This window comes from Eufriesea mexicana, unplaced genomic scaffold, assembly GCF_001483705.2.
Source record: "Eufriesea mexicana isolate 0111107269 unplaced genomic scaffold, ASM148370v2 scaffold6108, whole genome shotgun sequence".
NCBI lineage: Eukaryota > Metazoa > Arthropoda > Insecta > Hymenoptera > Apidae > Eufriesea > Eufriesea mexicana.
Window position 1 is genome coordinate 113,733 of NW_016914007.1, and position 27,337 is coordinate 141,069.

Here is a 27,337-nt window from a genome sequence, read left to right on the forward strand (position 1 = left end):
GATAAAAGAACCGTGGACGGAGAGTTATCGAGGTAAGGAAATATCGGGGGAGAATACGGGGACGGATATTGAAATTTTCGAATCGAGAAACCGATAAATTAACGTTTCTCTCTTTCCTGTTTTCCCTTTTTATGGCTAACAAAAAGTTAACGGGCTTAAGAGGATCAAAGAGTGCACTTCAAATATTTATCTTTTATCTCAGCTCATCCTGGTATTGATGGGGAACAGAGAAACGGAGTGATAAATCAATATTAAAATCTCGCAATTAATAAACCAATGGACGAATATTATTTTTGAATTAGTAAGAGAAAATTATTTCAGACACGCGTTTCATTATAAATTTATCATAGTAATCGGTTCCCAGTTTGGAGGCTTGAGTTCCGAGGCCTAAAAACGAGTAATTGAAATATTTATCTTTCATCTCGGCAAGGATGTATTAATGGAAAACAGAGAAACGGAGTGATAAATCAATATTAAAATCCTGCAATTAAGAAAGCAATTAACGAACGTTCTTTTTAAATCAGCAGGGACAAATTATTTCAGATACGCATTAAAAGCGAATAATCGTTAAATTAACAGACGTAAAAAAGATGAAATATTTATCTTTCATCTGGATAAACGGAACGTAGCCGATTTCATACTTGAAGGAAGACTGTCGCGATTATCCGAGCAATCTCTGGTATTTTCGGTATCGACCGTTTCGCGAAATCCCGAAAGCATCCGCGAACTCCGTGTATAAAAGCACCTTTGGCGTAGCTGTCTTACCAAGCAAATTCCTACCGTCCGATATCGATGGCTATCCGCGATACACCCCGTATGTATTACAGCGACGGCGGTTGCATAAAAATCCGTGGCATGAATCAACAAAGGGGCAGGAGGGAAAAATGCTATCGCGACAAGCGTACCCTTCGAGTTTCGCAATCGGTCCTCGGTCCCTTGGTGCCGGCCCATCTATCCCCGTGGAACAAACAACGCGCCGTTGTCTCTCTATCCACCTAAGCGTTCCCGTCGAACGCGTGCAAGGATATGTAGGTGGTTAGCCGAGCGGCTGGCGGTGTATCAGGAGAGCAGACAGGTAGAAAGGGAGCGGACAAAGCGGAACGAAGAAAGAGGCCTGGCGAGCGAACAAGAGAGGAACGAGAGATGGGAGCGAGAGAGGACGAGGTGCGGAACGAGGAAACGAGGAGAAAGAGAGAAAGAAAGAAGAATGGTGGGGTTGGTACGAGCGGCTGAAGCACGTGGGGCCTACTCCGTGTGTCTCGTTCAGTAGTGCTCTCGGTTGCCTTCGAACGATTTCGCACCGGATGTCCATCGAGCCTGTTCGACGTATCCAGCGCAGCACGCTCAGTCAGACCTGGCCACGGTCAAAACAATCGAGAATGTGATCCGTTCCGTCCTCGTCCTCACCGTATTTCACCAGATCGTGAAGCAATCGAAGATCCAGGCTGGCCCAGCGATGGCCACCGTCCCGAAAATCCTGCTGGCGTGCGCGTTCCTCGCTCTGCCGATCGCTATCACCTCGATCGAACGCCTGGCCAGCGATCATCGCGAGACCTCGCTCGCCGGCCACAGACTCATCTGGCCGGTTTGGTTCCACGAGAAATTCGCTCACGCCCGTCACGATCGCGACGGCAGGAGCTTCCAGCAGGCCACACCGAACAATTGGAGCCGCAACGACGTGTACGCCGAAAGGACCAGCTCCACGGTCGCGCCACCGCAAGCTGGCGGCCCCAGACATCGCGTGGAGCAACGCGTGCACGAGCAGAGAACCTCGAAACCGGAGAAATTCAGCGCACTCGCGGTCGCGGAGTACACCGGTACCAGAGCCATCGCTTACGCCGGTTATCGCAACAATCATCGTCACCAGCCGAGGGAAGCGGTCACACAGGGCTACCATCACACCACCACTCCGGCTACTTATGCTAGGCATCATCCCGGGTGAGTGAGCTTTTGCAAATTTTCTATTCGCCCTTTCTTAATTCCTCGAGGATCGTTATTATATTACAACGAAGCAACGATTAGTATAGGACTTTCGAAGCAAGATCAATGCGAATTCGAGTTTGACGTTGAGCATAGAGTGAAGTACGTGGAAATGATCGAACGATCTTCATCCTGTTTCTATTCAAATTTTTGTTGATTTTAATTATTCGATATGTCGTCGTATGAGACTCGTATCTTCTTTGGTACAAGATACAGCTGTCTTGAAATAACTATTCTTTCATACGCGGAAGTAGCTGATCTTTTTCACAAGCTGATGAATAGCTGCAGCAGATAGCCAAGGCAGATGCAGATATCGCCACGAGAGATCGATGATTCGAGTCCGATTATTTCGCACCGTTATCCAGTCCATCGGCGCTAATAACAAACGATTCGCTCGAGATGTCTTCTCTTTTCATTCCGACCTAACGATGTGCCAGTGATTTATAAGATGAAAAGAATCTCGCTCGCAATTCGTACCCTGATAACGCGTCATTTCTCACGCGCCTATACAATGAAGCAGCAGATTAAAAATGAGAGACGACGCGACGAATTATCCTCTATTTTTCAACATATCGGTTCCTTCTCATTAGAAATAAACCGATCTGGCTAAAATTAATCTTCCAACTCCTCGACTCAATCGCATTCATCGCGACTGACGCCATTTCTCGATTAAAAACCGATCTAGCTAACGAGTTAAACGAGAACACGAATCAACTACCGTGCCTAAACTCCAAAATTGCTTTGTCCTTCGATCAGAACTCGCTGCTAGCTCTGCATCGACGCAGTAGGTAAAGGACTTGTCCGAGCTTCCTTCAGCTTCCGTGCTGAAATCGGATTAGTTCGGAGTGTACGAATGCAGATCGAATCGGCCGTGAGCTTTACTCGTTCGGAACAACGAATACCAAACAGGTCAGGAAGCACATTTCACCGAATTGCGCAATAAAATGGCCGGCGTGCGGCATTGTGTCGGGACGAAAGTCAGATGTAAACGGCACGCTAAATTTCCCCGTAACGTCGACCGATCGAAAGAGATCAATTTTCCAGCTCCATCCACCTACTTCCTGCTACGAGAGGCCGACTTCACCCACCTCTCTGCATAAAACAGAACGCTCCACGGCGTATCGCCACCCTGGAGCACGCGAACGTAGGTGTCCGGCATCGAGTGGCGAGCCGGCGAGGAGAATCGGAGCTAAATTCGAGCGGAAAACTTTACGATCTGCCGGACAAAGCGCAACTCACGCGTTTAAATGAGTCGACGCACGCGGTTAGCTGCGCGCGTCATGGAATTACTCCGCGGAACGATAATTTATGGTGCCGGTCGGTAATCTTTCTCGGACTTTTAGCACTGTGCTGTTGGTAATACCGATTCCCGATCCGTTCTCCACTTTCATCTCGAGTTTTAATCGTTCCGCAATCGAATTAGACATTCCTCTTTCCCGCTTCTTTTATCTCCGAACGTACAATCTCGCGCGTGGCTATTTCGCTGGGAATCCAAGATGGCGGAGTGAGGTTATGTTCGCGGACGTGGTACGCGGTGTACACATTGTCGATTTACACGTGGCGAGGGGTGATGTTGAAATTTCAGGGGGAACAGAGATTAGCTTTACCAGGTTGCATCAGCTGCAAAGTCAAATACCGGGTTGCTTTATCTACAGTTTCCACCTTAAATATCTGCAACGTGATTCACCCGGCAGATTATTCTCCTTTGCTCGAAGGTTACGAGGTTTTGAAGGCTCGCGCGAGAGTGGGCGATTTTTTACCGTGCTTATCTGTTCGGTGGGAGCACCGGGATAACATTCGTTTCCTTGCTGGAAATATTGCTGCAGTTGCTGGCAAATAAATAACCCAGCGAGAGCGTACCCTACACGCGGATAAAACACTCGCAGCTGATCTGAAATATTCAATATACGGAGAGCCGAGTTATTTTCGAGGAAAAGAAAAAAGCGAAGGTCATCCCGAGCGTGGTGCTGAAAAATAAATACGTTAAGATATCACCTGTTCTCGCGAAACCTGCTCAAAATTGTATAACGTCCGACTGGAAACTGTCTTTCAAACGGGGCATGAATATTCGAGAGAAATGGAGCAAATATTTTCTCTACGTGACAGAACTTGCAGTGAGCTTTTCCTGGAAAAACAGTGTAACGAGATAAACCCTTTAATGGCCACTGAAATTTACGACTTTGCAATTCCTTCACGGGGGTTAGGTACATATGTCGAGACTCTTGTTTATCGGACTTTCAAACACTTTTGTTTTGTTAAACAAACACTGGAGGGACTTAAATAAATTGATTTAAAATAAGCAGTGTGAGAACAAGCTTATCTTATGAAGATTCAACCTCGACTACTAGAAGCCTCTGAACCTAATCGCAAATACTTGACATTACACTGCTAATACTTAGTTACTGATACTAATTATAACAATCAACGATATTTTTTTTAATGTCTCGTCATTGCTTACATTTTCCTCAGCCTATTATTTTATAATAACAATATATTTATCGATAATTACTGGAGCAAAAATTGCTTAATAAAATTAGCTAGGTTATGTGTCTAAGTAACTCTAACGGTTTCTTCCTCGTGACAATTTACAATAAGTTGATTATCAAATACACAGTAGCTCATAAAAGTATTCTCCAACCCAAAAATTGTGATTTTAAGGAAAGCTTGCGTGCACGTAAGGTAATAACGAGTTACGCATGCAGCAATTTTTTGAGAAAGCTATATTTCAAAAGAATTCTCCAACCCAAAAATTTTGATTTTAAGGAAAGCTTGCGTGCACGTAAGGTAATAACGAGTTACGCATGCAGCAATTTTTTGAAGGGGTGAAATCAACGACTAAGGATTCGACAATTATTTTGATTCTTAAATGACAGAGCAGCAAAAGCTAAGCATTAAGTTAAACATTTAAAAAATGACATGCTGTAACTTTTAGCAACGATTTCACCCGCGCGAAGTAATATCTGCAAATTAAAAAGATTGAATTATGCGTAACTCGTTATGCTTTACGTACACGTATACATCCCTTAAAATCAGAATTTTTGAGTCAAAGTACTATCTTAAAATTTGTTTAACCTCCGAATACTTTCATGAGCCACTGTATATAATATAATATGTGCAATTAAAAAGCAATCAAGTAATTGCAAATTGAGACAAAAATTGACACATATTAAACAACTAAAAATATCTCGTAACATCCCACCAATTAACAACCTGCGCACCATTGCACTTTCCTCTTCGATTACCATCCACGATCTCTACTATCCATTCCATGCCCTAGCATTTTAATAATAAACCGCTAAAAAGGTCTCGCATATGCCCACGAATCGACGCTAACGCACCACGCCCTAGAAAATCGGCTCGAAGGATGAGGTAGACAACAGGACGCACCCGACGATCGAATTTTTCCGTCCAAAAGGATCCCGTTGACCGGGCCGCTTAATTAATCGGCCGATTAATTATCTCGCGCGTAACGCGTTCCTCTGTCACGTGCAATTATTGGGATTGTTGGTGCGCGACGACGGCGGTTCCCCTTCGGCCGGCCTTAAAGGTTTCCGCATGATAATATTGCTTTCGCGCCGCTTCAAGCGAAACCGAGGGACGCCAATTAAGTCGCGCGATTGCTCGTGCATAACGACGATACACGCCCGTCGGTTCGAGACGATACTCGCCGGTGGGAAAGCGATCATCGGCGATGGCGAACGGGAAAGCTCGATCGCCGATGATAATCGATCTATGCAACGGGTCCTCTGTTTCACGGTGAAATGGCTGAAAGGTTGCCCCGAGTGTCGGTAACGCGGTCATTAACGTTGTTAACGTTGCGTCAGCGATGGTGGACTTTTTGGTAAATTAAGAGGCGGTTAATGGAGAACGCGGCGCTACAGCGGCTGATTTACTGGCCGCGATCTCGATGGTTCTCTTTGAGGTCAGCGCGAAAGTGGTTTGGCTCGGCTCACCGTACACCGGTGTAACTTTGTCGACCGAATTAGCGATAGGAGTGACATAAACGAGTCTTGTTTGCTCGCGTGGCAGAGCTGCAGCCTCGCTGTGCCGGATGTTCGACGGCGTGAAACGTTCAAGGTGCTGAGGAGAGTTGTGCGTGTCTGTCAGGTACGAACGGAGTTCACGGTATTTGCTGAATATTGATTTGAAAGGTTAAAGAGGAAACTGCGATCCTCGAAATGCAGTGTTTCGCGATGGCAAAGAGGTTCGTTTGGTCGTTTGATACGCCGGGTATTCGACGAATAGAAAACTCCGGGCGTGGATGGAAGACTAAAAGATCTCCTCGAGTCGGAGTTTATGGTATTTGCTAAATATTGACTCGGTAGCTTAAAGAGGAAGGCGCGCGATGCTTCGAGTGCAGTGGGCAGGGTTTTCTAATTAGGAAAATTATTTAGTGGGCTATTTGGAAAGCTAAATATTTGCTCGGGTAGAAAACTGAAAGCAGGATTAGAGGAATTGTTGGCAAAGGTAGTTTATAGCATTCTCGAAATATTGATTTGCAAGGTTAAAGAAGAGGACCTGGTCCGTGAAAATGTGGAACGTAAGATTTTGTACCGGTCACGTTATAATGAAGCCGGCATCCTTTTGAAGAAATGATATATTCAAATTACCAGTTAAGGGGCAGAGGATTCTTGAAAGTGTTTGATGAGAATTAACCATACTAGGGGATATGTAATCATAAACAGTTCCCTCGGAAAGAAAATAAAGGAAATTGTACGCGTTGCGGCCTATTAAATAAATGAATGGCGATATTCCGAAGAATACAGGTTTTTAAAAGGTGTACAAAGTGTAGGCCTTAAAATGCCAAACACGTTACCGTGACTAATAAAAGACTCGCTACCTTAAATTCATAAGGAAATATTATTAAAGGATTAACGCTGGGAAGCATGTTTTATAGAAGTTCAGAAACCTATTTTCTATATTCTATATACCGTGGCTGTAACTGAACGTGACTTATATCGATTAAAATTATTTATAACAACGAACGGTTTAATTTCATCGCGTTATATCTACCACATTTATAAAGCCTGGGCTCTTACTGTTATTAAAGGTCACGATCTGGAAGAAAGAGATAAAGGTAATGTGAGAATGCATTCTACTCTTAAGGAACTACTTACACGACTACCATTACTTCGGGCAATCGCGATTTATCTTCGCTGCACAATATCTGTTACATCCGTGAGACTCTAATTATCAAACCTGATTTCAGAAAATTGATTTCAATTTACTTTAATAAAGGCTACTCTTAATACGAGCTAACGCACGCTCGCAAAAGGAACCCTTTAATTTCGATACGCTTAATTTACTTCTACACGTTTACCTTTTTTTTTTAATTGTACTTTATAATTAAATACACGTTAACGATTACCAATGATAATGAGAAAATCGAGAATATTTTCATCGTAGAATTAATTCTCGAAATTTTAAGTAATATAATCACAGGCTGGAATACCAGTTTGTTTACCTGCTACTGCAAAAATAAGTAAATATGCATAATCATATCTTTATATAGACACTTTTATGTGGGCCTTCGTATAACCATAAAACGAAATGAAAAGAATTCCTGGAATCGTCATAAAAGATCCTAACCAACCACCAAATCCTTCATTCTCAAACCAAAATTATTTTCCACCATCTCAAAAACAACGACAGAAATATACATAATCATATTCTAATGTATGATCCTTTATATAGTTAAAAAAATTCCTGAAATTGCCATAAAAGATTTTAACCAACCACCAAACTCAGTTTCCACAATACCAAAAACAGAAAAATGTATACAATCGCATGCTTCTATATAACTCTCTATATGACTAAGGAAATTCTTGAAATCGCCATAAAATAATCCAACCAATCACTAAACTCACTTTCCAGAATACTAAAAACAGGAAAGTATACATAATCTCACATTCTCTGATGTAAACCTCCATATAACCAAAAAATTCCTAAAATCGTCATAAAAGAATCCTGCCAATCACATAACCTTCCACTCTTAAACCAAACTCACCTTCCACAATATTAAAAATAGGAAAATATACATAATCATTTCCTGCTGTATAACCCTCTATATAATCAAAAAAATTCTTGAAATTGCCATAAAAGATTTCAACCAATCACCAAATTTAGTTTACACAATACCAAAAACAGAAAAATATACATAATCACATTCTTCCATATAAACCTCCATATAACCAAAAAGTTCCTGAAATTACCATAAAAGAATCCAACCAACCACCAAATTCACCTACCAAAATACCGAAAACAGAAAAATATATATAATCACATCCTCCGATATAAAGGTCCATATAATCAAAAAATTTCCTGCAATCGCTATAAAAGATCCAAACGTACCATCAAACCTTCGATTCCCAAATCCGTCTAGCACAATACCAAACACTACATCTCTCGCGTGAAAAGATGAAATCCTGTAAGCTCCTGTATTGGATCCCCATTTCCATTCTCCTATCATAGCATAATCTCGCAATAGGGTCCGGATGATCTCGCATCGTTTCAATGACTGCTCGTCAAGGCGAAAGGCCGCGGGCGTGTTCACGATGGCATCGGTTGCACGTGAACGCGACCAGCTTTGTCCGCGCGGAACAAAGCTCTCCTTGCACGCACGATGAAAGAAGCGCACGAGATCTCTCGTTACTATTTAATCCGAACGCGATAATTTAGCGCGCGTCCACTGTTCGCCGTTCCACCATTCTTTCGCCCTTTTGTCCTCGCGCCCCTACTGCACCGGGGCTCGATTCTCTCGATCGAGTTACCCAGATACCAAGGAGACACAGAGGACCCCGGCGAACCTGTCCACGAGCAGCGAACAGCCGGGGACGCGTCTCGAATCATCGATCTCGGCTGTGACCGGTCGAAAATTTTTATTGCCGTAATAACGACACTTAAAACGCGGTTCAGAGACGGCTGGACGAAAGGCGAACGCGACGTGAGCCTGATCGAGAATACAGGAGAGGAATTCGAGGTCGGGCACATTGATCTGTTGGCTGGTCGACAAACTCGAGTCGATAGTCGCGCGGGGCTTCGACGCGCGTCAGCTACTGTGTTTTGATGGACTTCTTATTGGATTGCCGATGCTTCGATGGAAGTGGAAAACAAGGGATTAAGGATACAGGAATTGATACGACTGTGTGTTAGCAAATAGAGAATTGCGTAGGTACAGTACGTGGCAAAATGACAGCACGGCCTACGATTTTCAATTTCTATTTTTTTTTCCTCAGACTAGTGCCATGTATGCAAATTAACCGTAATTTATATTCTTTCAATCTTAAGAATGGGTGTGAACCATTTACTATTTCAAAATGGAATAATTCCTTGGAATCTGATCGTCGAAATGGCCTGTCGTGTTGGGTAATTATTTATCTCGAAGAATTTAATTCGATTTGATTAAATCAAGACTAACTTTCTCCTGTGAAATTATAATTTTTTGTATCTCGTTGAGATATTGTACATATGTGTGTACTTAGCTTTGGAATTACTCGAGGAACACCGAAACTCGTAGTGCATGCTGCCATTTTGCGGCGTACTGTAGATGTAGATGTATATCTTTCTCGTTGTTTTTGACATTTCAACTGGAGAGACTGTTTATACGGCCGTGGGTCTGAACGAGTATATATAAACTCGATAACTAATAAGCCTCGGATTACGAGTGAATAAAATATTCATCGATAAGAAAACGCGTGCAACCGAGCATCGGGGGTTAATCGTTTATTCAGAATCGGACTTTCTTCTCGAAAGTGCATTGGCCTGTTGAATAATTGATTGGTCGGTGGAGCACTTTAAACAGTGAGAGAACGCTGCTTGTCAGAACATCCTCCGCAAATGGGCCCACTAATCCTTTATAAAACTATCGTTCACCGCTTTGGCCATTTTACACGGGTGATCGATGGTCGTCGATAAGAAGGAGCATGAATAATGAATATATGAGCAGTTCCAAGTACCCCAGATAATAATCCTGCCATGTCACATCTTGGAACGCTTGGTGCGTAGTCGTTTACATTGTCTATTATCCGTCGTCCCTCGCGTTGCCGTTAGGGCACAGATTGATCGATTGACAAATGGATGGAATCGCGTGGAAATAGACGCAACTGTTACGTCCACGTTGCTTGTCAAACGACAGGCACATTCGTTTTGTTCCTCGAATCGAGACCGTTCTTCTGCAACGCAATTACCATTTTCCGATACTGCACACCGTGACGAGAAAAAACACTGGACACGGTTTAAAAAGAATCTTCCGGAGCTTTGTACCCCGTGGAGTCGCGGTTATTGCTGCAAATACGATAACACGGCTTCACGACGTGTTATCGTGCTACAACGAGATGGGCAGGACTAGAGATTCGATTATTTCGAAATAATATTCGAAAGGAAAGACAATGGCCATTGGTATTAGGGATCGCTTTTAAATTAAACGAGTCGTTAATACTACAGCGATAATGTTATTCCAGGTATGTTAATAACAATTTAACGATGCGAGAAAAACTATGTCGATCATTGTTTGTTGGAAAAGTAAATCGTGGACCAAGAAACAGGAACGAGTACGTTGTCAGGTAATAGCTCGGGAAATAACCGTTGAGTTATTATATTGACTCAGGGCTGAAAGTGCATTAAGAAGAATTAAAAAGACGCTACAATCATACCCACATCTAGCTCTATAAACATCGTAATGGCACTTGGAACGTAATATGGTGAAAATGAGTTTAAACGAGAAGGAGCACCTAACACCGGAGTACAGACTTAATGCCCGGCTGCGTGCATTCGTCACGTATATCCGTGCCTTTTGCAGTTTCATAATCGTTACTCCGCAATCGGCGCTGCCACATTCCCGCCGTAGTTACTTTCGTGGCGAAGAGATTAATAGTTGGCATGGTTATTGAACCGCAGCTAAACAAACAAATATGCAAACGGCGCCGAACAAGCTGACTGTCCACTTTGACACGCGTGTCCGGCCAGCTGTTTCAAATTTCGCGTGCCGGCTCGTAATCTCGAATTATCACGGGTATCACCACGAATTTACGTTCCTCCTTTGAGGACGTAGGAGGCGCTGCGAGCGGAGTCGCTTTACTTTGACGCGTCGCGAAGAAAATGGCCGACATTAAGTTTTATGCGCCGTAAGTATAAAGAGGTAGGAAAACGTTATATCGAACTCGAGCCGAGTAAACTTTCTTACGAGCTGTTTCAATGGACTATAAAATAATCAGGTAACGATCCAAATAGTAAACGCGCATTCGTTTCAGAGAAATACAGGGATGGCTGTTTGTTTCGACTTATCTGTAGGTTTAAAGCTCGTGCTACGAATCTTAACGATAGTTGAGCTTTATGCATGAAAATAAAAGCTACCCAATTAACGTTTTATGTTTTCCTGCAGTAAAAATTGCCTGATAATAATAGGAGTACATGAGTCGGAGGTATGAGTACCATGAAACCGTATTGCACCCTAATTATCGTCTACGATGCGATGCGATGCGATCATACGATGTCTCATATAAACAGATAACGTAACACAATCGAAACAGTCCTTACTACTATCCCTCGACTTTTTCTTTATCATCCACTAATATAATCTAATTTGAATACCCCGAGAGTCAATAATTGAGTCTATGAAGAATTACACGTCTCGTGAATACAAATTGAAAATCTTTGTCAATCGGTCTATTTTAACAAAACTATTAATACCTTCCTATATAACACTATAGAGAATATTCGAAACCCTGGATATATGGTCCAAGTATTTGGTATAAAAGATATTTTTGAATAAAAGCTCTAAGTAAACGACGAAAATATTTAGGCTCCTCCTGAAAGACGATCTCTACCATTTATCTGCGTTAATGAAAATGTCTTGCATTCCAATTACTTTCTTCTCTCGGAGTCCATTTATCGCTAACGTGTATACCGTGAACCACTCGGGAGGCAAAAGAAGTGCCACCACTTTATCCCGAAATAATTGAAGCATCACGCGACGAAGTTCAACCGGGACCAGCAATTTTTATCCCGATACGTTCTCCGCCAAAGCACGTTCCCTGTTCATGCCAACACGTAGAAAGAAAGTTCGCCCCATCGCGAGCGTGTCGCAAATTTATCTTCCGCCTGACGTTCCATTAACTTTTACCACTGCTCCGATTTCTCTGGCACGCGCCTGCCCACAGCCTTGTTAAGAATAGAGCCGATTAATTACCAAATATTCGGAACGCTCCGAAACAGTAAAGCCGGTTAGTCCAGTTAACAGACGCGCCAGGCAGATCGCCAAATGGGACCAGCCAGCAGGGCTTTGCCTTCGTTTTCAAACGGGAATCCGCGTCGTTCCTCGATGCACAGGCAACACGAGGAAACAAGAAAGAGATTCGAACAGACTGAAATATATACAGCATCGCTTCCGATTCTACCAACGACGTTATGTATGGGGAAAATGGAAGAATCGTCCCTCGAATATAAAATTCGTACACACGTTCGCGTGGTTCATTCTTGAAGTCTAGCTTCTACCTTCTCACAATAATTTTCACAGCAAAATTACTCGTCTCGATAACACAGCAAACAAAAAATGTAATGTATATCTAAATCCTACAAAAATTGTACTAAATGCTCACGTGGCAAATTTACACCTGTATACTCGTTAATAAAAAAAAAATTTCTACCGTTTGCCTATTCCATCCTTAGCATACCACTCATGAAAACGGAAGAAGACAACGGTACATATGGAATTACAAATGTCTATAATTATTCCTATTTCATTCGAAACTTCTATCGAGTGGAAAAATTCTCATACCGTAAATTTCATTGGGACCGTTTGCCCACACATTATAGTTTTATTAATGAGCTAATAAAATGAAATTCCTTTCCTTCGATATATCTCGGTATTTCGGAGTATAGTTTTAAAGATACTAAATTTTCGGTATAATTCCTCGGAATTAAAGAATGTTAACTACGAAAATTTCCGCGCAGCTATACTCGAACTACAAATTACTGTAATTTAAATAATTACGAAGAGTGGTGTGCATAGAGTGTATTAGAGTCACGTATCAGCTTAATGCGCGTTAAGGTTCCTTGTACGGTCGTTTTCCATGGAATGATCGGCGGGAATAAATAGCGGTGGGACGATAATACTCCTTTATCTATTGAATTTCGCCACTATTTTCGCTCGCTTTACGGCGCCATACGCGAAATAAATTCTGCTAGCCTGCGATTCACGAGGTGATAGTATCCGATTGCGTCCACTTCCTCCGCTGTTTTTCATCCTTACGTTTCAATGTTTGCTAAACACGACCGGATGGGATTTACAGCGCGATTGTACCCGACTTGGTCCCTATGCTGTTCTCGTTGTTCCACGCGGGAACTGCGAATCGAATGATCTCTCGATCGGGAATGTTAGTTGGCCGCTTATGCAAAATAGTAGATCTCGGTTTTGATTTGTTTTTCATACCTTATTTGTTCTTCCTTATTCGTTGCTCGCGTGGGGCAGTGTACGAAGCTGCGAATATTCCTCTCCATGTTCAGCTGATTTCCACTGGTAATAAACGTGCTATTTAAAATTCCAGGCAGACTCCAGTAGTGGTTCGTTCTGCGATCTCGTTCCAGTACTTAGCTCGTTGAAAAATTATCGAAACTGTAATAAACAAAATGCATTTCTCTATTAAATTCTGCTCGAATAAACAGCGGTATATTATTATTCAAATTTATTCCCGATCTCTTTATTTCTCTACATACCGAGCAATCTATGAAACGGTCAAATAGTTTAGACATACGCGTAATATTTATTAGAGTAACTGAGAAACTATCTGTAAATATATTATATTACAGTGAAGATAGGTCAAAATAAAAATTTCCTACGTGATTCTCGATAAATCTCAACGAATTTGAAATTCCTGTATAAATTCCATACAAATATTGCGACAATTCAGCACGTGTTACGGCTCAATTGATGTACACGCTTTAATAAGTACCCGCATCAAATTCTTCAGCAACTTTTTCACATTGCCCGGCATGTCTCGTGCAGAATTTTGCACATAAATTGCATCGTGTCTATAATCAACCGTTTAAGAATATTAATTTTGAGTGGCAAGTCGGGTCGGAAAAAGTTGCAAGTCGGGACATTCGCACGTGGTCACGCTTCGCGCATAATTCATATTCAATTACGGAGCAGGGCCGGCTGCCGTGGTCCCTGGGAAAAATACCGAGCCGCGTACGTGCGTGAAAAGCGTTCCTTCAAGTTTAAAAATGAAACGTCCCGGAGGTATTTTCTTTCTTACTTGACGGTCGGCGAGCCGAGCGAAATGTCAAATACCGCTCCTCCAGCGATTCAGCTTCCAATCTCGAGGAAGTCGCCGAGCTGCGTGGCATTCTGCCCGAGAGCCACAACGTCTTCTTTTAGCACGGCCCATTTGAGAGGGAATTCAAATCAAGGTCAAAGTAAGCAGAGTACATTGTTCTTATCGATTCCGTGCTCCATATTTCGTCATATCGTACCTCGACCGAGAGAAACTATCGCCATTCGTTCCTTAATGGCTCAATAACGTTTCTTATTTCACCTCTGCACGGTAATCGAGACACTGTCCCAACGGAGATCGGAGATTTCGAGTATCGGGACATGGAGAAATCGAGAATTAAGTGTATCGAGATATTCAGAAGCCCGGAGCATCAGGAACCTATCTATGGGGCTCTTAGGGTATGAAGATCTTGGGCCACTAGGAAATTAAAATATCAAAATACTAAGGTAGCGAAGAATCTAGGTGTTTATAGTATCAGACTAGTGGAATATATTAAATATTTTAATACAGTGGTATTCCAGTGATAAAGTTAATAGGGTATCCACATGTTAGAGCATTAAAGAACTGGATGACTAAAGTAGCGGAGTAACTGCCTTTTAGACTTTTAGAATTATTGAGATGAAATCGTGAAATTTTAAATAAAGAGACATTAAGATATTGCGAAATACTGATATTGGAGCATTGGGATATTGATATATTGAAGTATTAAAGTACTACATGGGTATCGTAACATTATCGATGTCGAATGTCGGATGTTGGATGTCGAAACGAATATTAAGAGATCAGGGATCGACTCATGGAAATATTGCAACATTGAGCTATTGAACTAACGAGATCAATCCTATCGAAATAGTAGAGCGTTAGATTATCAGAACGCTCGTAAAAATATTACAACAACGAGATCACCGGGCAAGCTAGGATATTTCTCAACCTGTTCTAAACCTGAAACAAAGTGGCTAATAAGGTATCGGGATTTAATGATGTTGTTTTCGCAAGTAACTTCACGTGTTCACCCAAGAGACGTGTCCCTTAGTCCTCTCTAAAAAGAATCCGCAAGTGATTCAGTCATTCCTCTTAATGGAACATCGCAAGACTCTTAAATGCCTCCAGGGAGGGTTTCGTGTCGCGACTCGCCACAAAACAAGTAGAAAGAAGGAACAACGAACGCGAAATGACATTCCACGGACGCAAATAGAGCACGTCTTTTACACGTACGTTCTGTCGGGACCTCCTTTTACTTTCTTTTCGTTTCTGTTAGCGCGTACTGCACGGAGATAAACATAACAGCGCCGGCCATTCAACTCGCGCGACCTACGAAGGGATCCTGACCAGACTTTGATGTTATTCCACTGGCTTAACATTGTTTCAAACACCCAGATATTTATTTTCCTACACGCGACTCCCTGCTACATGATATATTTGTCAATGCAAAATTTTTATTAATTTAAGCCTAATTTTAATTTATGCCTAGGGCAGTCTATTAAAAATTATTACTTCAAAACTTCCCCAAGGGAAATTCTCGATGGCTAAATTGGTGATAAAGAGAATAACATTTCGATTCAATAAAAATTATTTGGTATTACTTCGAAAATAATATTTTTCTAAGCAATTTTTATTCAACAAATTTTCAAACTATCGACAGGGTAAATTTATTAATTCACCTTATGTGTAATTAGTAGAAGATCGAATGTACGAACGTTTGGATATTTACCTGTGTAATCAAAATACCGAGAATAGGTGCGAAATAATATATTTTTACTTGAAGATACTTGTAAAATTATGAAGACATATTTACCCAATTATTGATATTAAAATTCAATGTTCCAATACCTTTATGATGTTTAATGAGCTTACAAGTCTTAAAATTCACACGATAAAATTGTAATCGGTGGTTGAAACGATCGATAAAAGATACGTTGCATCGTGAACGGTGCACGTTCATCGATCAAAGGGCACTCGCGAACGTACAATTTCGCGAACGTGCTGGCATTTCGCATCGATTTCTTTGGGGATCGTAAGATCTACAGGGATCAACGACAGCTGGCATGTAAGAGGAGAAACGGGTAAGGTGCATGCGGTATTGCAACGAGAAACGCATTAGAGGGAAATGAAGAACAATCGATGTACACGGAATGATAGGTGCAAAATCGTTTCTACTTCCGGTTCTATTCTAACACGTCGACCTAACACCTCGGGAGCCAATTTCCGCTGATGAGGAATCATTTGCATGCATGGAATCGGAATATTCCTAAACAAGAAAAATGCCACGAGAGAATCCTTCCTCAAGTGTACCATTTTATCCTACTATTATAGTACGTTTATATAATAGTATAATAAAATAGTATATATACTATAATAAAAAATTGATACAATTTTATTAATTTTATTTAGAACGTATAATGTAGAGGAAGAACTTGCGTGAGTTTGAAAGTAGCTCATACTCGAATTATAACCATTTATTTTACTTTCTAATAAGAAAGTTCACCAAATAAACGTCAAGATACTTTGTAATATTATGCTAATACTATATGAGAGTTTTTGCCATAATTACACAGCGGGGAATATAAAGCTCTAACTACAGAGAAATCTCGTACTTAATAAGATGAATTTCGCATATAAATATATAAGAAATCATTAACCTATATTCTAAATTATATTATTTGAGATAAGTGCCTTCCCTTGAAATTCAGTAATTTATATGACTCTAATTATTACCTATGTTAATAACAACCTATGTCGATTCGTTCTATTCAAGAATGCGCGTTAGTGGAATCACGTGCGCAGAGATAACGATTGGGTATAAAATAATATGTATTATATGTATAACTTACTACTAAACGGACGTGACTGAACTGTTCGGCTTCGATTCTGGCACTAGACTGATTGTTAATAACCTTAGGAAGGTCCTGTGAAACCAACGACTCTAGCCTAACAATAAGCGAAAATCCGAGCGAGTGTTTACATATAACGAAAACAGAGGCCTGGCGAGTCTGAACCTGTGTCGCATCGTTCCTTCCAACAATCTACTACAATATTACATTCCATGAAATCATTTTAGAGTGGTTCAACTATTAATATAAATATATAATAAATTTCTAATCTATATCTAAATTATTTCATTTGAGATAAATTCATTCTTCAAAATTCAGTAACATAAACGACTCTAATTATTATCTACAGTAATACTACATTACCTAACATCATTTTAGAATGCTTTAATTATTAATATAAATATATAACAAATCACTAACGTATATTCTAAATTATATTATTTGAGATAAATTCATTCTCTCAAATTCTATAATTTATACAGGTCTAATTATTATCTATAAAAGTATTATATTACATGATACTACTTCTGAGTGGTTTAATTGTTGATATAAATATATCATAACTCACTAATCTATATTCTAAACTATTTTATTTGAGATAAATCCATTTTCCCAAAATTAAGTAATCTATACGAGTCTAATTATTACCTATAATAGTACTACATTGCATAATACTACTACATTATATGTACTACATTATAATACTAATTTAATAGTACTACATTATATAATACTTCTAAGTGGTGTAATTGTTAATATAAATATATCATACCTCATTAACCTATATTCTAATCTCCCAAAATTAAGTAACTTATACTACTCTAATTATTATCTATGTTAGGAAGATTATTATAATTTTTGATTCGCTTTATTCAAGAATGCGCGTTAGTGGAATCATGTACACAGTGATAACGATTACGTATAAAACAGTACGTATATGTGTATAACTCACCACTAAACGAACGTAGCTGAACTGTTCGGCCTCGTGTCCGAGACTAGACTGATTGTTAGTGACCTCAGAAAGGTCCTGTAAAACCGACGACTCTAGCCTAAGCGAAAATCCGAGCGAGTGTTTACATGTATCCAAAGCAGAGGACTCGGCGAATTTGTACCTATATCGCGCCGTTCGTTTCAACCATCTACTACAATATTACATATCATTACAATCATCTATTAATATAAATATATAATAAGTCACTAAACTACATTACAAATTATTCTCTCAAAATGCAATCATTTAAAAGACTGCAATTATCATTCACAAATATACTATTGTACATTACATAACCACTTTAGAATAGTTCAACTATTAATAAATTCGCTAAAATCTCTACATATCACACAAAAGCAATAAACCTTACGTTTTACAGTCTTGAACTCTAATAAAAGATATGTAAAACGAGAAACATTTACATAACAATTATCACCCATAAAATAAAAGGGAAACAAACGCCTATTACGAAAAGTGTAAAATCCCTCGACAGGGTTAACATTCATAAGTTATAATGAAAAGAAAAACGATAATAAAAATAATTGCCCCTAAATTTCCACTCCACCTTACAACCTGAAGCAATACATTCGACATTCACTCACTAATGCATCGCACGACTCATTGTGCCCAGCCCCAATCGTAAACCCACATTCGTATCAAAGTGCGGTTTAAACCCCTACTCGAGATCACGTATCGCTTCTAATCCCGTCTTAAATCCTAATCTCTTCGAAGAGTCTCCCAAACCCCACCCAAAGCTACAACCTGAAAGACACCCATAAAAATGGGTGAAAACTAAAAGAAACTGATCAAGCAAAATCCAGGCGAACAATGCGTGTAAGGGGTTGAAGAATGCAGGGCCGATCGGGAAGAGCGATGGCCGGCGCCCCGCTTAAATCCATTAGCGGTGACTTTTTTCGCGCGTTTGTTGTCCAGGGTGAAGAGGTCAGAGCCGCGAGCAGAAATGGTGGGCGGAGAAGGCGCGAGGCAGCAGGTAGAGGCGATGGTGTTCCTCGGCCCCCGGGGTGGTCGAACCGGATGGCTCGGTTATATTCGACCGTAAATGGTGTTACGAATAAGAAAAAGAAAATTGAAAGAAAAAGGAGAGAAAAAGGGCGGAGAAAAAGCGGCCTGGGCAGCTCGGTGGCGCGGCAAGAATTCGTGGCCCCGGTAAGGTCGACTCTCCGACGGTCTTCTTGAAAATTCCCGGGGTCGGTTTATGGCCGGCATAAATGGACTTATCGTTGCCAAGTGTTCGAACGATGCGGTATCGATCCCGCGATACCGCGCTATTGCTCCGCGTTCCTGCGATTGCCTGAATAATTCATGCCGATTCCTTTTCTTTCCTTCCCTTATTGCGGGGCCCCATTAAACGATAATTCCGCGGCTGGCCTGACGATTTGCGTTTGCTGTGCTCGTGGAAATTGATAGCAATGCGATGACGTAACGGTCTTCTGTATCCTTGGCCTGTCAAAGATGCGAAGTTACACTTGCGTCTACAACAAACAGTAAATTTTTATTTTATTTTTTAACCTACTCGTATTTGAATCGTCGAGAATTTTTCGGACCAGTATCGATAATTTTGAGACGTTTAAACTTGATTTAGAATGAATGGATCAAAATTTTTAGAGATTGTTATATACGTGCGTGGGTAATATGGAGCACAATTTTCCAAAATTATTGCCAATGAAATTGCTTCGAAGTACCTATTAGTTGTCTAAGTAGGCAGGACCTTAGACACTGTACAATTTGCTCGGGTGTAAAATACTGGCGAAGGAAATGGTAACAAATCGAGAGCAAGCGTTGGTAGAACGTGTCGTAATGTATTTATGCTTCTAACGAACGATAGAGATATCTAGATCCGTTTTGATAATGGTTGAACAGCGATGAAAAATTTGTAACGTTGTAAAAGTCATGGGAAATATATCACTGAGTAAGATTGCCTGTATTCTACACGCGTATGAGGGTCCCAACGATATATCATTCTGGTACCTCGAAAGTGCAAAACGATAATTCACGACGTAAGAAAATGTTACATCATTCGATGTATGAGTACAGGTTTCACCTGCGAATGAGTAAAACCGTGATATATCGATCAAACGAGTAAAAATATATCGGAAAAATCGGCGTACAATTTCAGAAAATATTTGTCCAGCTCAATCGTGTAAACCGAACCTCGACAAGTCTGACGCACACGTTCGAAAGTATGCTTTCCGTTTCCAATTTCTGTATTCGCATCTGACATTTATTCCGAATTATTTCACACGTTTCTCCCAATCTGTCTGAAAAAAACGGATTTAAAGAAATATTTAATGTATCGTTACAATAATAATTTCGGAATTCAACACCTCTGATCTTCGATCATCGAACATAAAACATTCCGTGTTTGCTTTGATATTACCCAAGTCTGTTTCAACCCAAGATCGATCGCAAACATCGAATTCATCGGTTATCTATCTGTGCTTTTTTTCCTGCAGAATGTTCGATAATATTATCGCAATCTGTTTCCAATCTCGCTGTTTGATTCTTTAACATTTCCACTTACGAGGTACCATTTGGTGAATTTTTAAATAAAATGAAATAAAATGATATTTACTCCACACAAATAAACAATGATACGTTTACTACATCTCACGATTATTTTACTTCAAAAATTAAATTCCAAGATTTAAAAATAGTTTCTAAAAATTAAAATCTTGCTAAATCGGAAAATCACGCTACCACTACTACTTTTCAAATCAGAAAATGACTATCACAACGAAAAATCTATTCAGCGAATCGATGCGAATAAGGAAAGGAGAAACAAAATTGGAGAGGGTGAGAGAGTACCTTCGAGATTGCGATTCGAAAGATTTATCATCGTGGTAAGGTGTTCGTGGTACACTATAAAACGATGGAGATGCATCGCGGAAAATGACGAGCAGTAGCGTGGCATTTATTGGCACCGCGTAGGCGCGTAATTACTTCTCCGGGAACCGGTAACCCGTCATCAAGTAATTTTGTAGTTTGGAAGCTTCGAAGGTCTCCGAAGGCACCAGCCCGCGGCTTCTTTTACAACATTGCGTACGCCGCGTCGAAAAATCGGCTGAATCTGATCGCGAACAGCGGCAGGCGTCTAACCGATTAGGATAATTTTATATCGCGGTCTGGAGTTACGTTCGTCTTGCTTCGTAACCTCGATACGATCGAAGACATTGCTAATTTATGTAAAGCATAGCTCGTCACAGGGTATCGGATCTTGGATTTCGTGGGAAACTTAGCACATTGCGTGCCGTACAATTTACACTCGGCTAAGCGGTAGACGTCGCAGATTTTCCGGAGTTATTGAACGTGGTAAGACGCGAAATAGAAGGTCTGTTGATCTAGCGGTGCATCATGAAGTGGAAGCTATCCTCCAGCTATCGATAATACTTCGGGGATATGTGCTCTCTGCTCTTTCGTCTGTTATTTCGCGGAACGTCCCAGAAGAGGATAGTCTGTTTAAGAATTTATGCACGAAATAAAATAAAACGCGTTGTCAATTTATAACGAAGCACGTACTTAATTACTCATTAGTTACCACCATTTTCATTTTTCTGGAATTTATAATACAATATATTATTATTAATACTAATAAATATTTATAATATTATTAATTTATTAATAATCCCTAAGCAAAGAATATAACAATATATTAATTGCAGTGTAACTGTTAATCCTGTGTTTGTATTGTTGATAAATGAGTTAGAATAAAGAAAAGAAATACACAACACGTGTCGTACAGTACTGTCGTTATTACAAAATAAAGGTATTTAAAAGAAAAATTCACTGTGCCTATTTCTACCTATATACATATATATTATATCCAATACGCTGAAAATGGTATACTATATTATCGTGTTATATGTGCTCAGTACCGTACGATATATTTAAATTCTTATCTATCATCTTAAAAAAGAGCCACCTTACTCCAAGTCATCCTGCACTCGAAAATCTGACCTAAATATATCCCACTACAAGCTCCGAGGAAGTCAAGTTCCATTTATAATATTGTCATCGCTGTGATTAACGCGCAGTTATTCAGGGCGCAGAACGCAAATAGCGACTTGATAATTTTTTATAAACAATTCGAGGAAAGTGGTACCCGAAACGATGGCGGATGAATCAGGCGGGATTGTTTGGAAGAGTCTGAAACATCGACGATTCGCAAACTCTCGTTAATATATACAAGCCGGGAGTCGGCACGTCAGATTGTTTAGCCGTGGGTTGGATGGCGGATGGCAGAGGAAAAGGAAGCGGCTGGCAAAACTGCGTCGCTAACGAGCCGCGAGCTCAATATCCTTAAAACTTGCCTGGCCGATAAAAAGACCTCTCCTCTTTTCTTTCGAAGGCGTTGAAGAGGGACAGGGAAAATATTCAACGAGGGGACACTGAACCCATTTGTCAGCCTCGAAAATAACTCCTTCGCTTTTATGATAAACCATCGCTATGCACTGGGGGCAGCAGCGGGTATAGTTAACCAGGGAAAAAATATCGCCATGGCTGCGAACCGGCAGTGCAGCCGAAGAGGATGGAGGAGAGGCTGTTAAGAATATTTCGGCCACATGTGCACGTCCGATGGAAATTATTTTCTGATGACGTTGCACGACAGCGTTACTTTCTCGTCGACATTTGGCATACAAATAGGATGACGTTAGTCAGCCGTTAAAAATCGATATCTGAGAAGGCAATTTTGAATATCCCTAAAGTGCTACGAAGTACGAGGTATTAGAACACGATAAAATTCCTGGTAATTATTCGCTTACATCCATTTTTGCAAAAACTTCGGTTGCCATTTAATAAAATTCTAAATATATTAGAATTTTGTGGCAGAAAATCTTTGACTTGCTATTTTTCTGTAATGAAAAGTCACCAAGTGCTAAAGTTTAATGAAGAATATTCGATGAGGTTGAAAATGTAATGTACTCTAATTAATGAAGTAATCTGTGATGTTGTGGATTAACAAACGTATTTGTATGTTGTATATTTAGAATAAAGTATCAGGGTATCATAATATGAGAAGCGTATTGAACTAGATATATATAATATTTAGTTTATCAACCTTGATTAGATATTGAACCTGAACGACTATCAATTTCGCAATCTAGATGAATAAATATGCAAAAGAATTTAGTACCTCCATTACTGTCAACGATAAGGAAAATATGTATATATTAATTTATACACACATTGCCTGAATTATAAATACCTTTATAATAGCCAAACATAATTAGAACATAACGTAATAATTTATATACCGATTATATCACCTATATCCTATACAGAGCGTGTTATATCATACATAACTAATACTAGAGTCTGTCGCAAATACCCTATACTAAACGTGTATTGTTATCAAAAAATAATGATAATTATACCAAAGATGCGAACGAACGACTAAGACGAACAACAAGCAGATAATAGCGATTTATTTATTCATGAATCGAGCAATCAGGACTTAATTCAAGAAGCCGTGCACACGGTGAATTGTGTACGCGCGAAGCATGGCGTCGGAAACCGCAAATCGTCACGCGGGTAGCCGTAACATTACTCGTCGTTTGCCAAGCGGGCCCCTTCGAGCTGCGGCCACGTTTCCCTGTGGCATCCGTACGTCGCGATTCATTTCTCGCGCGATGTTAATTGACGCCGCGGAATTACATCGCATTTGCATGCCGGACACGACGCGACGTTCCGCGCTGCTTTATTTTTCCGCCGTGGCGCTCGCCTTTCGTTGCACGCGTGTACCCGCGCGAGAGAGAAGGGAGATGACACGAACGAAACGGGCGGAATTATTGCATCGCGCACGATTAACCACCCAAGTATTAAGGAACGGCCTGGATTTCCGAGAAATCGACCGTTTGCGTGAAATAACTCGCCCATAAAATTGCACTGCGACGAAACCTTTTATAAATCAACCGAACAATGCGACTGTTCACCGTTAAACCGATATAAGTGGGACGTGTAGAGAGGATTAATCTTTAATGGGGCGAATCAAGTAGTCGACGAGTTATTCATCAAGTCGCGATAATAACAAGTCTTTCAACAGTCACGGAGCTTTCAAGAACAGATTTCCCCGTGATTAATTGACTACGCGACGAGACTTCGTTAGACGACGTGAATGGCGTTTTCAAGCGACGTCGAAAAATGAGGTGTCGCGAACGCTGAGACTGCGTTTGATCAATCATCGTGGCTCGAAACGGTAGCCAATGACCAGCCAGGCTGTTTGGAAAACTTTCGAACCGACGAATTGTGCCGGTCGAGCACGAGTGCCACTTCACTTCGTCCAGCTATTTCTTTGTTCTTCCATGTGACGTCTCGAGGACGTCTCTCGATGTGTTGTCTGTTTTGTGACCGGCTTCTGATTGCTCGTAAAACTGGCCTTTCCGTTTCGTTTTCGTTCTTTTTCCCATCGACTCGTTAGTTCCATCGATTTAATTAGGGGATCGCTTTATGGAGAAACTTTAATCGTTGTACAGCGAAATAACGAAACTTATTAAAATATTATTAAAAATATCGTGCCTATATAACCTATAATATAACCTATGACATACCTCATATGCAAACACGTACAGCTTTCCCAAATTTAATATTTCGTTCACACGTATCACTTCAGATGAGAATCACTGAAATAAAATGAATACAAACTGCAATGACAATCACAACACATTCTACGATAAAATCATCGATGTCTCTATTTCACCACTTACGCGAATTCATATGCACTAAACATGTTGTTAATAATTATAACCACACCCATAAGCATTCCATATTTTCATTCGGTCACGTGACACTCTCCCGCCAATTTCCTGCAAGATGTCCTCCCAAAACTATTCGAATTTTTCTGTCGGAGATTTATTAATCGGAATGCACTAACCTCGTTAAGGACTTCGATTTACGATCATGGCACTCGTTTAAGGTTGAAACCAACAAACGTTTCCTTTTCTTGTAAGCTACCGTCTAGAAAGGAGAAGAAGAATCGGTAGAGTAAAGTTCATGAGATCAAACAATAAAGAATGGATGTTTATCACTGGCGGCGACATCGGAACGAGCGTGCAAAGCGTGTTGTTACGATCGCGACATCTCGCGACGACGGTTTACCGGCATACGACGATAACATACGACTCCTTAGACTGAAAATTCGCCCCATGTATCCGTGATTACGCGCGCTCTTTACGAGTATTACCAGGGGAAAGTGAGGTTGAATATTTATGGTTCAATTAGAAATCGGGGATGCGAGATTAATTGATACCAGATCGTTCAACGTATAGACTTTACCCTGGATAGTGTATATGATTTGTTATTCGCGTTTTTCTCGTGATTCGCGTAAAGTCGATGTATCAACCGGTTCGGTGATCCCGCTGCACTGTCGAATATATAGGTATCTACCCTGTTTTTCAAGCGCAATCTAGAATCTACAATCGATACTAGATAACCACGCAGTATTATTATCCGATTTGCACGCCCGCCACTTTCACACATGTCACCTCAAAATTGAATAAAAATTGAAAATATCATTCAAAATCTAGCTATGTTAAATAAATATCGTAACAGACAATCGAAATATAGAATTTATAATCGAATATAGGTAACTACGTAGTACCTACATACGATTTACACTTCGCCACTTTATTTCGCACAAGTCACGTCAAAATCGAATAAAAATTCGAAAAACTACTAGAAAATTGCCTTTTTCAACCTATATTAAATAAATATCGTAACAAAAATCGAAATCTAGAATCTATAATAGAAAATAGGTAATTACGCAATAGTTGTATATGATTGCCATACACACCCCACCCCTCCTCCGCCCATTCGCCACTTCATCACTTTCTTTCGCACAAGTCACGTCAAAATCGAATAAAAATACGAAAAACTACTAGAAAATTGTCTCTTTCAACCTATATTAAATAAATATCGTAACAAAAATCGAAATCTAGAATCTATAATAGAAAATAGGTAACTACGCAATAGTTGTATATGATTCCCCCCTCCCCTCCCGCCCCGCCCCACCACACTTCATTTCCTACATGTAACGTTAAAATCGAGGAAAAATTCGAAAAACTATTAGGAAACTGTCTTTTTAAACCTATATGAACTAAATATCGTAATAGAGAATCGAAATCTAGAATCTATAATAGAAAATAGGTAACTATGCAGTAGCTGTATGATTGCCACGCCCCTCACTTTATTTCTTACATATAATGTTAAAATTGCGGAAAAATTCGAAAAACTATTAGAAAATTACCTTTTCCAACCTATATCAACTAAATATCGTAATAAACAATATTAGGAAACTTCGCAGTATATTTATATGATTTATACTCACGAAACGTTTTGTAGCAGAGAAAATTTCACTTTAACGCGCGAAAATATTCTGCCATGCGTTACCGGTATGTTCAATTTGGCAAAGACTTGAAGTTGCCTGTAGTTCAACAAGCTGGGCGTTGTCATCGCGGGAAAATACTTCATATTTGAAATAGCCATGTGCTAAAGTATCAGTGTGAAGTATCGAACGACGTCTCTTAAATTTATTAATAACAAAAAAACAAACACAAATATGTTTCTGTTACGAAAATAAATTAAGAAATAAATCTCCACGACACAAGCGTTATAAATTAATAAACTTAAAATCAATATGGAAATCTTTAATGATAAAGAGAAGCTCATATAAATAAAAAGGTTTTAAGGACTAAAATAAGTAAAAAGTTTTTATACAAAAATCCATTTAAAATATTTTTTGAAAGAGTCAGCCAATTTTGAAGACTTTATTACCATTTATTGAAATACTATTATGTACAAAATCTCAAAGATTTAAATGAATTTATGTAAATTAAGAGAGTTTGCACAATGATTTATAACATTTCATATTTTCAACTTAGAAACCAATTTATTAATAAAATTAGATTTTTATTAATAAAATTGATAGGGAGAAACTCAGAAACGATATAAACATATCTTTGAAATTTATACAATATAAAAATAAGCTGTACATACACGTAATAGCTCAAAAATGTTTTGTCGCATTTGGGCGCATCGGCCCCAATGTGCGACGTATCGGTGACCCAGAGAAAGTTTGGTTTCGCGGAACGTCGTCGTTCACCTATCGTAACGAAAATATCGGTCGTGAGCAACAGATAGTCAGCTGGGCAAGGGCCAGGCATATAACGAATAGCCACCATAACTCGACACTGAGTCCGCCTGTGGCGCGACTAGAAGTGGAAAACATGCGAGATCACCGTTAAGGTTTC

At 40.0% G+C, this 27,337-nt stretch overlaps 2 protein-coding genes across 3 annotated transcripts in view; one reads left to right on the top strand and one right to left on the bottom strand.

The window, feature by feature from the left end:
* The window catches only part of LOC108552288 (uncharacterized), a 47,225-nt gene extending 22,363 nt beyond the window's left edge, over nucleotides 1-24,862 (bottom strand). Inside the window, exons 1-3 of one of the 2 annotated variants that reach the window (XM_017906752.1) lie at nucleotides 24,797-24,862; nucleotides 24,641-24,712; nucleotides 13,409-13,591 (exon numbers count right to left, since the gene is read on the bottom strand). The gene's annotated coding sequence lies outside the window, so the exon portion shown is untranslated. Of the gene's footprint in view, nucleotides 1-13,408; nucleotides 13,592-14,234; nucleotides 14,303-24,640; nucleotides 24,713-24,796 lie in introns of those variants that run through there. The other variant, XR_001890545.1, reaches the window with a different exon arrangement.
* Nucleotides 1,457-27,337, top strand: part of slow (epidermal growth factor-like protein slowdown) — a 34,563-nt gene continuing 8,682 nt past the window's right edge. The window contains exon 1 of the mRNA XM_017906750.1: nucleotides 1,457-1,938. Coding sequence (XP_017762239.1) covers nucleotides 1,457-1,938 — 482 coding nt within the window. The remainder of the gene's footprint in view (nucleotides 1,939-27,337) is intronic.